A 15818-nucleotide genomic window follows, 5' to 3' on the forward strand; every position below is an offset into this window, starting at 1 on the left:
CCCCCAAATACAACCGCTTAACACTGAAAAAATTCTGTGGAAAATGTAAAAAATACGGTACTTTATCTTACCTCAGTGTTATTCAGCATGCAGGTACCCCTAAACACTGGCACATCACTATCACTTCCACTGGGAGTCTTGGCTTTAAGGTCCTCAAACAATTGTTTAGCCTTCTCACAAATTATAGCTTCACTAATGTTACCACCTGCCATTTCTTTCTCCTTTACCCACACTAAGAGTAAATTTTCCATCTCTTCAATCACATTACACCTTGCTTTGCTAAGTCTAAAGATTCCCTTAGCCACTTGCACAGTTTTTAACTCCTCTTTATTCTTCAAAATCGTACATATAGTCGATTTAGCCATCCCATATTCATCACTAAGTTTCGCAATGCTTCTTCCATTCTCACGTTTCTTTATAATTTCTTTCTTAGTTTCAAGGGTTATTAGCTTTCTCACTCGCTTTGGACGACTCATTGTTACAATTGTATACTTGTATAACAAAATAGTTATACAAATAACGCGAATTTCCACATCAAAAGACGAAATTTCAACAATAACAGTGGTGCACTGGCTACACAATGAGACAAAGATGGCGCCTGACGCTCTTGTTGTGGGTCGCGGTACAACAATATTCATGCGCCAGGCGAAATAGTCCGGTATTCATCCGCATTCGTTGTAGGAGTTGCGTTCGTTATAGCATTCTCAATTTTATAGGTAAAACCGTTCGTTATAGGAATATTCGTAGTAGGATCCGTTCGTTATAGCATACCCCACTGTACTGTATTGCCGTTAATGCTCACTCGCTGTTTCCTGTCCTGTAACCACGCCCTAATCCATTTTAGAATATCTCCTCCAATTCCACGATCCTCCACTTTTCTTATTAGTCTTTCGGGGGGGACTCTGTCGAAGGCTTTGCTAAAGTCGAGATATACCACATCATAATTGTGCCCCTCATCCACTGATTCGAAAACTGCTGAAAAGAATGTTAATAGATTAGTTAAACATGAATGCCCGCTTGTGAAGCCATGTTGGGAATCATTGATCAACTTGTGTTTCTCCAGGTGATTTCGAATAGAGTTTGAAATTATTGTTTCCAGCAATTTGCCTACAATTGTTGTTAAACTGATTGGAAGGTAGTTAGAGGATAGTGATCTATCTCCCTTCTTGAAAATCGGTATTACATTCGCTATCCTCCATGATTCTGGTACTACACCCGTTTTTTATGACATGTTAAACAAATTTGCTCAGGGCACACTAAGTTTAGGTAGTAGGCAGCTACCAAACAAGGAGGTACATTGGCATTCCATTATCAGTCTCACTTTTTTTCTTTGCCATTAGGGGTTAGCTACTTCTAGTGTTCCAATTTATTAACATTACTTAAAATTTATATATTCATTTTTTATATATTAATTTTACTACAGCTACAACCAGGGTCTTATTTTCAGTTTCTTACGTGGAACCATCGTCCTGGACTCCCGGCTGTAAACACTAACGAAAACAATGGCGTCACATCTCCTCTTGTGTGACCATATTATTATTCATTTATATTGTAAAAGGTGCATTCATAGACATTATTTTAAGAATATAGTTTGCATTTTTCATTAATTTGAGTGTTTTGGGGGAAAAGAGAGTAAAAAGCAACACAAAAGATATGAAAAGGTCACACTTGGGAATGCATCTCATTATTATTGCTCTTTTTTAATGGTAATTAATGATTCGCGATACAATGATTCACCTTACACTGCAATATTGGAGGACACATTACCGTCGTTATTAGGAGGCTTTTTGTAATAATCTCGGAGGTAAATTTCACCACGATTTAGTCTACCTACCTATAGCCTTACTGTGTCCAATAATATTCTTTATGATAATTATTTATCCATTTAGGGCCATTGTTGTTTGATCTGAGTTTTCTGTATGGTATGTTCTGCCTTTGTGCATTAAGTAACTCATTATTTAAATTGTTGTGGAACTCGTCAACCTCAGATCTCGTGATCAGGTCATCCTCAACCATCAGGTCTTCAGGTAAGGTGAGGTCGCCCTCTGTGGGTATATGGTGTGAGGTCATGTAATTCACCCCCAAGCATGATGCCCTTCTCTCAGCTGCCTCTTCAAACTAACAAAGTTTGCCCTTGAAATCTGGGACTTGTGGAAATTTCCTTAGGCTGCCCTGAAATTCTAATTTGAAGCGTGCTTCTTTGTGATCGTCTTTTGCAAGTTAGTTTCCCTACCTCGACATTACTAATGAGGGTTTTCTCTGTTTGACAGAATGTCAGTATATTATTACGGTGGAGTGCGGTTATATGTGGGCTTAGGAAACAGTCCTGGATTGTTTCAAGAAAGTCCTCTGATTCTGAGTTACTGCGTAAGGTCAATCCAATCGATTTGGCGAAAGTTAAAGTCGCCGACTATACAGACTTTGCCTTGTATGGAAGCCCTCTTATTTCATCCCAAATAAGTTAATCATTAACTCTTATCAAGATAAGGAGGCCTATATATTACTCCTGTGATTATTTTTTCCCTACCATCGATTAATTCTATCCAAATTGTTTCTGTATTCAGTTCAGTTTTTATTTCCTCATTTATTTCACACTTCAGATTATCCCTGACATAGATTGCTACTCCACCTCCTTTCCTAATCTGCCTATCAGTATGGAATAATTTGCAACCTGCAATTTGGTGATCGACAGGTAACTCACGTGAGTCTAGGTTTATCCATGTTTCGATTGAATGCTATTATATCGATTTTTATTTTATACCAATGCCATCATCCATTTTGTTTCTCATACTCCTACTGGTTGTGTAGTAAACATTTAAGTTAGTCATGATCCGCGTTTAGGTTTTAACTCCCTGCCTTATTTTGTTTTGTCATCATTCCTAGCACTATTTCTCTGTAATCTTTCACTCTGTTTTCCCGCTCCCACTGCAGTCTCCTCCACCTACGTGCCCATATGTTCCCCTAACTAGTTGGGAAAGGTTTGTCTTTTGTATCTGAGTGGCCCAATCTCTCTCTCTCTCTCTCTCTCTCTCTCTCTCTCTCTCTCTCTCTCTCTCTCTCTCTCTCTCTCTCTCTCTCTCTCTCTCTCTCTCTCTCTCTCTCTCTCTCTCTCTCTCTCTCTCTCTCTCTCTCTCTCTCTCTCTCTCTCTCTCTCTCTCTCTCTCTCTCTCTCTCTCTCTCTCTCTCTCTCTCTCTCTCTCTCTCTCTCTCTCTCTCTCTCTCTCTCTCTCTCTCTCCTCTCTCTCTCTCTCTCTCTCTCTCTCTCTCTCTCTCTCTCTCTCTCTCTCTCTCTCTCTCTCTCTCTCTCTCTCTCTCTCTCTCTCTCTCTCTCTCTCTCTCTCTCTCTCTCTCTCTCTCTCTCTCTCTCTCTCTCTCTCTCTCTCTCTCTCTCTCTCTCTCTCTCTCTCTCTCTCTCTATATATATATATATATATATATATATATATATATATATATATATATATATATATATATATATATATATATATATATATATATATATATATATATATATATATATATATATATATATATATATATATATATATATATATATATATATATATATATATATATATATATATATATATATATATATATATATATATATATATTTATATATATATATATATATATATATATATATATATATATATATATATATATATATATATATATATATATATATATATATATATATATATATATATATATATATATATATATATATATATATATATATATATATATATATATATATATATATATATATATATATATATATATATATATATATATATATATATATATATATATATATATATATATATATATATATATATATATATATATATATATATATATATATATATATATATATATATATATATATATATATATATATATATATATATATATATATATATATATATATATATATATCTCTCTCTCTCTCTCTCTCTCTCTCTCTCTCTCTCTCTCTCTCTCTCTCTCTCTCCTGAAACGTTACGACAGGGTTAGGGACCCAAGTCCAGGTCTAAGTCGAATTGGTTGAGTCGAAAATGCAATACATAGAAAATCTAAAATGGGTGTCTCTTTTCTTCTCAGCACCAGAAACTCTCACTTTTAAGCTTGCCATCCACTTTAGGGAATTACAAACGAAAAATTTTCAGTAACGCTGTAATCACTAGCGTCGAGGAGTTGAAAATCATGAATTTGAAAAATTTTGAATGCGACCGGTGATTAGGTATGTCGGGTGGTCATTAAAAGTCGGGTGGATTAGGTAAGTGGGGGTGGCTGTATATATACAGTGGTCCCTCGATTAACGAACGGTTCAATTAATGAAATTTGGTTAGATTAGCTCCCATAAGGATTTTCAATTCCATTAACGAACAAAACTTTGATTAAGGAAAGTCTTAGGAGAAACACTCTTTGTTGTGAGCATCAGCCAATCAAATGATGGCTGAGTCCTCAATACAGGAATCGTTTCTATGTTTACATTCATTTCCAGTGAAGTAATTATCAATCAAGTTGTGTAATTAAATATTTTCTGCATTTCTTATACTGTATTAAAATTATTGATCATTCTAAAATTTAGCCATCCAAGCTGTCTACATAAAATTTTTCAACTAATATTTTTGGCTCAATATAACTTTATTCATTTATTTCTACTCATTTACATGCACACACTGTCCTAAGGGCAAAGCTGTACTGTACGTGTACTCAAAATAATGTACAGAATGATTAATAAGATTTTTATCTAGTGCAAACTATAGCATGTGTATTCAATTTAATCACTATTTTATAAGAATTCCAGCAATGTAAATTATATTCTCCCCGGTCCTTTTTGTGACATTTTATAAAAAAAAAAAAAAATCTAAAGGACATAAATAAACAAATAAATACTTCACTAGACCTTCGGTGCCAACTGTCAAACATGTCAATGTCATCTCCCCTCCCTCCCAGCCAGGGTTTGGTGGTTTCAGGCTTAAAGTTTTTATCTTATATAATATCACAAACTAAAGTTAGGAGAATATAATTTGCATTGTTGGGTTCCTGCAAGACAGTGAATAATTTTAATATAAACGTCATATATTTTGCACAAAAGATACAAATTTTAGTACATTAGTTTAGTACATTTAAATAATGTACAAGTTTTTCGACTGTATTTTGGGGTAGATTTACATAAATTTCTTATGAATAAAGAGAAACTGTAAACTGTACAGTAATATAAAGATGAAAATAAGAACAAATAAGTGTAGGAGTATATTGTATGTGGAAGACAAATGTATATCGTGGAGCAGCTGGCAGAGGGGAGGGGGGTAGCATGGCTCTCTCCCACAAGACTCCTTTAACACTTCTTTATGCAATTCCACTACAATTATCATATAATTTAGGATCATTTGGTATCAGGTTAAAATATTATCCTAAAACAGCTTTCGGGGAAAAAAGAATCCCACACTGAACACCATGAGTCATTTGTTTACAAAGGGCAAACAGCTGATCGGCTTACCACAATGTCTGTCATCAACACTGAGTAAATTAGTACAGTACAGTTGTGTGTTTATCACCACTTAATAAATACTACTGTAGTGTATTTATCACCCATAATAAATACTACTGTAGTGTATTTATCACCACTTAATAAATACTACTGTAGTGTATTTATCACCACTTAATAAATACTACAGTAGTGTATTTATCACCACTTAATAAGTAATATTGTAGTGGAAAGTATTATACATCTGCATATACTCTGGTTTATTCATTAATCATTTGTCTAAGTTAGCAAGTATCAAATTGAGTCATCATATAACACTCACAGTTAGTAATAGGAAGGTTTCTTCATATCAAATACTATACAGTGTGTTTTAGTGACCCCTGTTGTAAGCTGGTCTGCATAAAGCTCGCATTACAAATGCACCTTGGGTAAACAACCTTCTGATACAGCTTATCCTTTTATTTTTAAGTCATACTACAAATTACATACAGTATTGTAATTTTTCTCTATAACTGAAGATGTTATATTAATCATGATGAACCATAAGAGTCCAATCATAGGAGAATATAATACTGAATCACTAAATAAATAGACCTGATGAATGTGACAACACCTATCAGCCGGCCTGTTACATACTCAAGTGTCTTAAATCTCAGTAGGCCTGTAGCAAGTCTCATTAGACCACTGTACAGTATTCAGTAAGTGTCGTTCCTATGATAAATTTTTTATTAATCTTCCACATATCTTAACTTTTTTTTTAGTATCTCTGGTGACCAGAGCATTGCAAAGCAAGAAAATATAATTCCGATATATTGAAATCCGATTTATCAAAGTTTTACTTATATGTATTGTTGGTATTTGTTGGTTTGAATAGTTGGGTTGGGAAACATCTGGCATATTGTCAATGATGTATCACAATCTACCCTCACAGTGTTCCAGCTACCACACTACCCTCACAGTGTTCCAGCTACCACTACCCTCACAGTGTTCAGCTACCACACTACCCTCACAGTGTTCCAGCTACCACACTACCCTCACAGTGTGTCCTCCACCTCTACGTTGTCAGCTCCACTACCCCGTGTTCCAGCACACTACCTCACAGTGTAGTCCCTCCTCACAGTGTCAGCTACCACACTACCCTCTGTGTGTCAGCCACACACTACCCTCACAGTGTTCAGCTACCACACTACCCTCACAGTGTGTTCAGCTACCACACTACCCTCACAGTGTGTCAGCTACCACACTACCTCACAGTGTGTCAGCTACCACACCCTCACAGTGTTTCAGCTACCACACTACCCTCACAGTGTTCCAGCTACCACTACCCTCACAGTGTTCAGCTACACTACCCTCACAGTGTTCCCTTCCACACTACCTCACAGTGTGTCGCTACCACACTACCCCTCACAGTGTTTCAGCTTCACCACACTACCCTCACAGTGTGTCATGCCACACTACCCTCACAGTGTGTCAGCTACACTACCCTCACAGTGTTCCAGCTACCACACTACCTCACAGTGTGTCGCTGCCACTACCTCCACAGTGTTTCGCTACACTACCTCACAGTGTGTCAGCTACCACACACTACCCTCACAGTGTTCCAGCTACCACACTACCCTCACAGTGTCAGTCGCTACCACACTACCCTCACAGTGTGTCAGCTACCACACTACCCTCACAGTGTTCATGCCACACTACCTCACAGTGTGTCAGCTGCCACACTACCTCACAGTGTTCCAGCTACCACACTACCTCACAGTGTGTCAGCTACCACACTACCCTCACAGTGTGTCAGTTACACTACCCTCACAGTGTTCCAGCTACCACACTACCTGACAGTGTGTCAGCTCACTGTGTTCATTCCACCCTCACAGTGTTCCAGCTACCACCTACCCTCACAGTGTTCCAGCTACCACACTACCTCACAGTGTTCCATACCACACTGCCTCACAGTGTCAGCTACCACATACCTCACAGTGTTCCTTCATGCCCTCACAGTGTGTCAGCTGCCACACTACCCTCACAGTGTTCCAGCTACCACACTACCTCACAGTGTTCCAGCTACCACACTACCCTCACAGTGTTCCAGCTACCACACTACCCTCACAGTGTCCCAGCTACCACACTACCCTCACAGTGTTCAGCTACCACTACCCTCACCGTGTCGCTACTCACTACTCACAGTGTTCCCAGCTACACTCCTCACAGTGTTCCAGCTACCACTACCTCCTGGTGTTCCAGCTACCACACTACCCTCGTTCCAGCTACCACTACCTCACAGTGTTCCAGCTACTACCTCACAGTGGTTACAGCCACACTGCCCTCACAGTGTGTCAGCTACCACTACCCTACTGATGTTGTCAGCTTCCACACTACCACAGTGTTGCTACCACACTACCCTCACAGTGTTCCAGCTACCACACTACCTCACAGTGTCGCTACCACTACCTCACAGTGTTCAGCTACCACACTACCCTCACAGTGTGTCGCTACACTACCTCACAGTGTTCCCTTCTGCACACCTCACAGTGATCCAGCTACCACTACCTCACAGTGTGTCATGCACACACTACCTCACAGTGATCCAGCTACCACACTGCCTCACAGTGTTCGGCTACCACTACCTCCACAGTGTTGTGCACTACCCTCACAGTGTTCGCTACACTCCCCGTTCCGGCTGCCACTCCCCTCACAGTGTTCGCTACCACACTACCTCACAGTGTGTCCACCACACTACCCTCACAGTGTCCCAGCCACCACACACTCACAGTGATCCAGCACACACTACCCTCACAGTGTTCCAGCCACACACTACCCTCACAATGTTCCAGCTACCACACCACCTCACAGTGTGTCAGCTACCACACTCTCACAGTGTTCCACACCACACTACCCTCACAGGTCCGCCACCACACTACCCTCACAGTGTCTGCTACCACACTCTCCACAGTGTTCAGCTACACTACCCTCACAGTGTTCCGCCACCACACACTACCTCACAGTGTGTCTGCATTAACACTACCCTCACAGTGTTCCAGCCACACACTACCCTCACAGGATCCAGCTACCACACTACCTCTACAGTGTTCCAGCACACACCATGCTCACAGTGTTCCAGCTACCACACCACCTCACAGTGTTCCACACCACCACCTCACAGTGTTCCAGCTACCACACTACCTCACAGTGTTCCAGCCACCACATCACCAAGTGTGTCACACCACACTACCCTCACAGTGTGTCAGCTAACACACTACCCCTCACAGGTTCAGCTACCACACTACCCTCACAGTGTTCCAGCCACCACACTACCCCCACAGTGTTCCAGCCACCACACTACCTCACAGTGTTCCAGCTACCACACTACTACAGTGTGTCACACCACACTCCTCACAGTGTTCCAGCTACCACCACCACAGTGTTCCAGCTACCACACTACCCTCACAGTGTTCCAGCACACACCACTTCACAGTGTTCCCACACCACACTACCTCACAGTGTCCCAGCTACCACACCCCCACAGTGTCCAGCTACCACACTACCTCACACAGCTACCACACTACTCCTCACAATGTTCCAGCTACCACTACCTCACAGTGTGTCACACCACCTCACATGTTCCAGCACACACACTCTGTTCTCACACACTACCACAGTGTCACCACACTACTCCCACAGTGTCACACACACCACCTCACAGTGTGTCACACCACACTTTCCTCACAGTGTGTCTGCTACCACATCACCCTCACAGTGTGTCAGCTACCACACTACCTCACAGTGTTCCACAACACACTACCTCACAGTGTTCCAGCTACCACACCACTCACAGTGTTCCGCTACCACACTACCTCACAGTGTGTCAGCTACCACACCACCTCACAGTGTTCCAGCCACACACTACCCACAGTGTTCCAGCACCACACTACCCCCACAGTGCAGCTACCACACCACCTCACAGGTGCCACACACTGTCACAGTGTGTCAGCCACCACACTACCCACACAGTGTTCCGTTCTGTGCACACACTACCCTCACAGTGTTCCAGCCACCACACTACCCCAGTGTTCCAGCTACCACACTACCCTCACAGTGTCTAGCCACCACCACCCTCACAGTGTTCCAGCTACCACACTACCCTCACAGTGTTCCAGCCACCACACTACCTCACAGTGTTCCAGCTACCACACTACCACCTCACAGTGTTCCAGCTACCACACTACCCTCACAGTGTTCCAGCTACCACACTACCTCACAGTGTTCCAGCTACCACACCACCTCACAGTGTTCCAGCTACCACACACTACCCTCACAGTGTTCCAGCTACTACCACCCTGCTACCCAGCTACCACACTCACTCACAGTGTTCAGCTACCACACTACCCTCACAGTGTTCCAGCTACCACACTACCTCACAGTGTTCCAGCCACACATCACCTCAGTGTGTCAGCTAACACACTACCCCTCACAGCGTCCAGCCACCACACTACCCCACAGTGTTCCAGCCACCAACCACTCAGGTGTGTCAGGCCACACTGCCTCACAGTGCCAGCGCAGCCACCTTCGTGTCAGCAGCCACATTGACCTCAATGTCAGCAACCACACCAACATCGTGTCAGCAGCCACACTACCCTGGGCGTGCCACAGTCATACCCCTCAGTGTCAGCAGCCACACTGACTCCGGTCAAGCCACACTGACCTCAGTGTCAGCAGCCACACTACCTCAGTGTCAGCAGCCACACTGACCTGTGTCAGCAGCCACTGAACTCCAGTGTCAGCAGCCACACTTACCCTCAGTGTCAGCAGCCACATTGCCACCGCTGTTTGCAGCAACACACTACCGCTAGGTGTCAGCAGCCACATCTACCCTCAGGGTCAGCAGCCACCGACCTCAGCAGCAAGCCACACTGACCAGGTCAGCAGCCACACTGACCAGTGTCAGCAGCCACACTACCGCCAGTGTCAGCAGCCACATCACCGCAGTGTCAGCAGCCACACTACCGCTGGGGTGTCAGCACACATTCACCGCCAGTGCCGCAGCCACACTACCGGCAGTGTCAGCAGCCACACTACCGGCAGGTGTCAGCAGCCACACTCATCACGTGCCGTCAATACTTACCGTCAGTGTCAGCAGCCACACTCTGGGTGTCAGCAGCCACACTACCGCCAGTGTCAGCAGCCAACCACTCACAGTGTCAGCAGCCACATTCATTGGGGCAAGCAGCAGCCACACTACCGTCAGCAGCAGCCACACTACCGTCAGTGTCAGCAGCCACACTACCGCCAGTGTCAGCAGCCACACTCATCGCCAGTGTCAGCAGCCACCTTACCGCCAGTGTCAGCAGCCACCACCGCCAGTGTCAGCAGCCACACTACCGCCAGTGTCAGCAGCCACACTACCGCCTGTCATCAGCCACACTACCAGTGTCAGCAGCCACACTACGCCAGTGTCAGCAGCCACACCACCGCCAGTGTCAGCAGCCACATCGCCAGTGTAGCAGCGCACACTACCGCCAGTGTCAGCAGCCACCACCGCCAGTGTCAGCACACACTATCGCCAGTGTCAGCAGCCACACCACCGCCAGTGTCACAGCCCGCCAGCGTGTCAGCAGCCACTCGTCAGTGTCAGCACACACTACCGCCAGTCAGCAGCCACACTACGCCAGTGTCAGCAGCCACACTACCGCCGAGCCACACGTGTGCGCAGCAGCCACACCACGCCAGTGTCGCAGCCACACTACCGCCAGTGTCAGCAGCCACACCACCGCCAGTGTCGCAGCCACACTATCGCCAGTGTCAGCAGCCACACTACCGCCAGTGTCAGCACACACTACCGGCCAGTGTCAGCAGCCACACTACCGTCAGTGTCAGCAGCCACACTATCGCCGCCAGTGTCAGCAGCCACACTACCGCCAGTGTCAGCAGCCACACAGATAACTCAACGTTATATACTTTTTGGCAAGTAATACATGTTTTAACATTTCAATCCCAAGAATGGTTATAAAAATATAAAATATAAATACACACACAAATAATAAAATATATCTATCTATATATCTATATATATATATATATATCTATATATATATATATATATATATATCTATATATATATATATATATATATATATATATATATATATATATATATATATATATATATATATATATATATATATATATATATATATATATATATATATATATATATATATATATAGATATATAAACACCAGGAAAATTAAGTGTTATACTAAAAATCATTTTTAAGTCTGTATTTAAATTAACTAACATGGTAAACTTGGCAACGTACTTATATTTCATCACGTGTAAATTCCACATTTTCATTAGTTCCTTCTCTCCTTCATTTACGTCCGAGAACTCATCAATCATCATTTGCGTTTTCTGACGAACCCATTCAGAATCATGTTCTCCTTCACTGTCCTCATCCAGCTCATGGGGTTGTATGGGGAGGCAAGTCATTGTGTGGTGATACAATCTGAAAAGACACATTGCAAAAGGTATCTGCAATAATACAAACACATTACACAACTCAGTTCCAAATTTATGGGCCCAATTCAATTAGTGAAACCATAACCTCCTGAGGCCCACAAGTCAACAAATAACCAATGAGTGTTCAAGATTTTGGATTGCAATCATAACAATAATTCCCGTTTACACTTGTTTTCATAATACCACATAAACATCCATGGCTCAGTTGGTATCACTCTGGAATCCCAACCCATGAGATATGGGTTCAATCCTGTGCCAGGCAAGGTTGATGCGGTATTGTAGTCTCCACCAAGTTGTACATAAACAAATGCCCTGGAATGAGCTACTCTTCTCGCCTGGGGGTTTCTGCTCTATAAATTGTGGAATGTGGCATAATAACTACAGGTACTCCCCTGCTTAACATCGGTGATACGTTTCTAGAAAATGTGTTTAAATTAAACAACTTTATACGGATCAATATTTCCCATAAGAATTTATGAAACAACTTCATGCGGATCAATATTTCCCATAAGAATTTTTAAACAACTTTATACGGATCAATATTTCCCATAAGAATTTATTAAACAACTTCATACGGATCAATATTTGCCATAAGAATTTATTAAACAACTTCATACGGATCAATATTTGCCATAAGAATTTATTAAACAACTTTATACGGATCAATACTTCCCATAAGAATTTATTAAACAACTTTATACGGATCAATATTTCCCATAAGACATTTCTATACATCTACACATTTAAAAGAAGTGGAAACAAACAATTTAATACTCACTTACAGATGTAACACACACAGCACTAGACCTAATCTTCTCAGCATTACCATGAATGGCCCTCACAGTCGTTGGAGTGAGCCCCAGAGCAACACAGATGTCCACCACTCTTTCCCGGGCATCAAACTGACGTAAGATGACCAATTTAACAACCAAACTAATGGTTCTCCTTGTTTTCTTGACTCTAGGCACTGCACTGTTACTTGCAGCATGTTTGGGAGACATTATGTATGGGTAGGCATAATAAAAGAGACCAAAAGTTACGTGAGGAAAGGGATCCACAATATAAACGATAAATATAAAGGGATCACTGGCTGGGCAGGAGCATCGCTGGGTACTCCCCACATACCACAACAACGACGTTATGGCAAAATATTATGCAACGTAACAAATTTGGGCAGTGATTTGTCATAAGTTTATTGCAAACAATGTTAAATAGGTCAAATTTAAGCAGGGAGTACCTGTAGTACTTTTTTAATCTCTTCTTTTTAGCTAAATACTAATGAAAATCCCATTTGACAGACCCAGGTAAGGGAGTTTAAGTATTTCTCTTTGCAAGAACAATGAGATTAGTTCATTTATGCATTAAGGTGAACTGTACTGTAGTAATGGTTGCACCTCGAGTTTGAGGCTGGCCAGTCCTGAAGCCACCTAGACATGAATTTCTTTAAGGTGTAGCAGTTGTTGTCAACACAAAACCACACCCAAAGTTACCAAGCTGTTTGACCCAGTGTCAAGGAATAACCCAGGAACAGAGGTCAACCCACCAAGTGCACTGGCTAGCCATTACCCTGGCATGCAGTTAATCAACATCTATACTGTACTGTATTCTCAATTTCTGGTGGATAGATGGAAGCAAGTGGCATAAAACTTCACCCTGTCTAGGAACCACTCACTTGTGGGACGAGTAAACTGACCAGTACATGACAGGTCACCACAAGTACGTACAGTGAACCCTCGAAGATTTGGACCCGAGTAATATGGATTTTGGAAGATTCGGACAAAATTTGGGGGTTTCTGGGGCTAAGAAGCCTCCCTGCATTCCCAAAACAGAGCAAAGATCATCTTAGGCCCATGTAACTAAGATGTCAGCATGCGGGGCACAGGTGGCTGAGCAGGCGTGAAACATAAATAGAGTTGTCAATTGTTGTTTGTGGGAACATTATTTCATTTACTCTAGTAATGATACAATGTTTCTTACTATGTTAACGTACGTAAATTCATGGTTTATATAATTTATCACTGTGCCCGTCACCGTTTTCAAATTGGACTACAAGATATGTATTCCTCCCATATGTATTTCTATCGTAAACCTGGCAACGGGTGCAGGTAAGGGGAGCGAGTGACTGCTAGTTGAGAGTTGTGTACACTTAACTCTCCCCCTCTCTGCCATATTAAACTGGATGAACTGTTATTATTAGTGTTTACTGATATAATAGTGCTTAATAGTGATTAATAATGGCATTGTTGCCAGGTTAAACTCACCACTATAACCACCAGGCTCCTGGGCCAAGCTGTCAGGTGTTATGGTTGTTTTTCAACTCGTAGTATTTTCTGGTAGACAAACATAACTTTCTTCATTTATTTTTACTCAGTTACGTACACACCATCCTGGCTGAGTGAGGGAGCAGGAGAGCGCACAGTGTAGGGGTGGGCAGCGTTGCTAAGGAATTGGCGTCCCAGCTGTCTCCGTTACTATGGTGAAAGGGGAGTGTATGCAAATGGCAACTGTGTTAAACCTTCATTTGGCTTTTTTTATTTACTGATTTGCCAAAACAGTATTTTTTGTTGTAACTTATATATTGGTATTAGTTTTATTTATTCCTCACATTTCCTGGTATTGTATATATTATTTTAAGAACACTATGGCTACAAGAGGAAAATACGCACCTTTTTTCTGAAATACTCCGTTAAAATAGGGGTCTTATATGTCGTAAAATATGGTACAGTACTGTACTGTATTTTGGGTGGGTTTTTTATATCATTATTCATCATTTTTATACATTCAACACATTTGCCGGAAACAACAGACAATTGGCTTTTTCGGACAGCTGGTCCCCTCTTCTAGTCCGGATCTTCAAGGGTTCATTGTAATATTACACACTTGGGGCAGGCAAATTGTTAAGTACAGTAAGTTATATACAGTATTATATTTTTGCCATTACTGCCACATTGGCAGGATTTATAGCTTTTAAACAGCTTCTCACTATAAAGCTGTTTTAGAAAAAATCTCTTGGCCATCAATGTGAGCCAGTGTGTATCATCAAGGTGGAAGGGTACACAGTCTTCTTTCTCCTATAAAAAAAGCTTAGCTTCTAGCTGAAGATGACTTAATACAGCATTTGACTTGTTTCTAACAACTGTTTTTATGTATTATGGAAGTTACCAAATAATACAAAGACTGGTATCAGTCCTTTTACCCAATAATACTGGTTTTTAACTCGGGCCATTCCTCAACAACAATAATGGACACTAGTACAGTGTACTACTGTACAAAAATAGGGCAACTTGTGTCACATCCCAATCTCTCAGAGAATACAGACTGTGAGATTACTCTTGGCACTTACAAGTGCATTGATTGTCTCCAAGATTGTTTTTTTTTTAACCGTAAGTTGGGTCGTCCAAATGTCTAATGAAGAAGGTCCCGTACTATCCCCAAGAAAGGCTAGACATAGTTATCCATTACCACCTATAAATACCTCATCTGCACTCCATACACAACTGCACTGTTTTCCATTAAAGACAACTACGCTTGATGACCTTTATATATAACAAGTTTCTCAAGCCAAAATACTGTATTAGGTTGATCTTTTGTCACAACTGGCTTAAATAAGACATTCCATTATGGTCAAGATTCAAATCCCTACATTAAAGCTTCAGTGGGTTGTAATAGTTATTTTGCAGTCCTAACTTTTTCCTATACTTCACCTTGAATAAATAAGTGTACTGCCTGCTATTTTTAAGGGTATGTGATCTTGTTAATAGTGTGGTGGGTGAAGCCGACAGTCTCTAGTGACACTGTCATTTAG

At 41.6% G+C, this 15818-nt stretch overlaps 1 protein-coding gene and 1 long non-coding RNA gene across 4 annotated transcripts in view; both read right to left on the minus strand.

Moving 5' to 3' along the window:
* The window catches only part of LOC121867913 (polycomb protein suz12-A-like), a 96102-nt gene that overhangs the window by 35496 nt on the left and 44788 nt on the right, over window positions 1–15818 (minus strand). For both annotated transcript variants that reach the window (XM_042368048.1, XM_042368049.1), the window contains exon 7: window positions 11814–11999. In XM_042368048.1, the coding sequence (XP_042223982.1) occupies window positions 11814–11999 (186 nt within the window). The remainder of the gene's footprint in view (window positions 1–11813; window positions 12000–15818) is intronic.
* On the minus strand, window positions 6040–9262 carry LOC121867914. Of its 2 annotated transcripts, none has more exons than XR_006089261.1 (4): window positions 9247–9262; window positions 7394–7421; window positions 7226–7252; window positions 6040–6533 (listed from the first exon to the last, which is right to left on the minus strand). It is a non-coding gene; the product is annotated as an uncharacterized LOC121867914 (long non-coding RNA). The 2 variants fall into 2 exon arrangements; XR_006089262.1 differs by lacking the exons at window positions 6040–6533; window positions 9247–9262 and adding exons at window positions 7087–7174; window positions 7574–7594 and having other exon boundaries at window positions 7226–7332; window positions 7367–7421.

Source organism: Homarus americanus, unplaced genomic scaffold (assembly GCF_018991925.1).
Source record: "Homarus americanus isolate GMGI-L3 unplaced genomic scaffold, GMGI_Hamer_2.0 scaffold37032, whole genome shotgun sequence".
NCBI lineage: Eukaryota > Metazoa > Arthropoda > Malacostraca > Decapoda > Nephropidae > Homarus > Homarus americanus.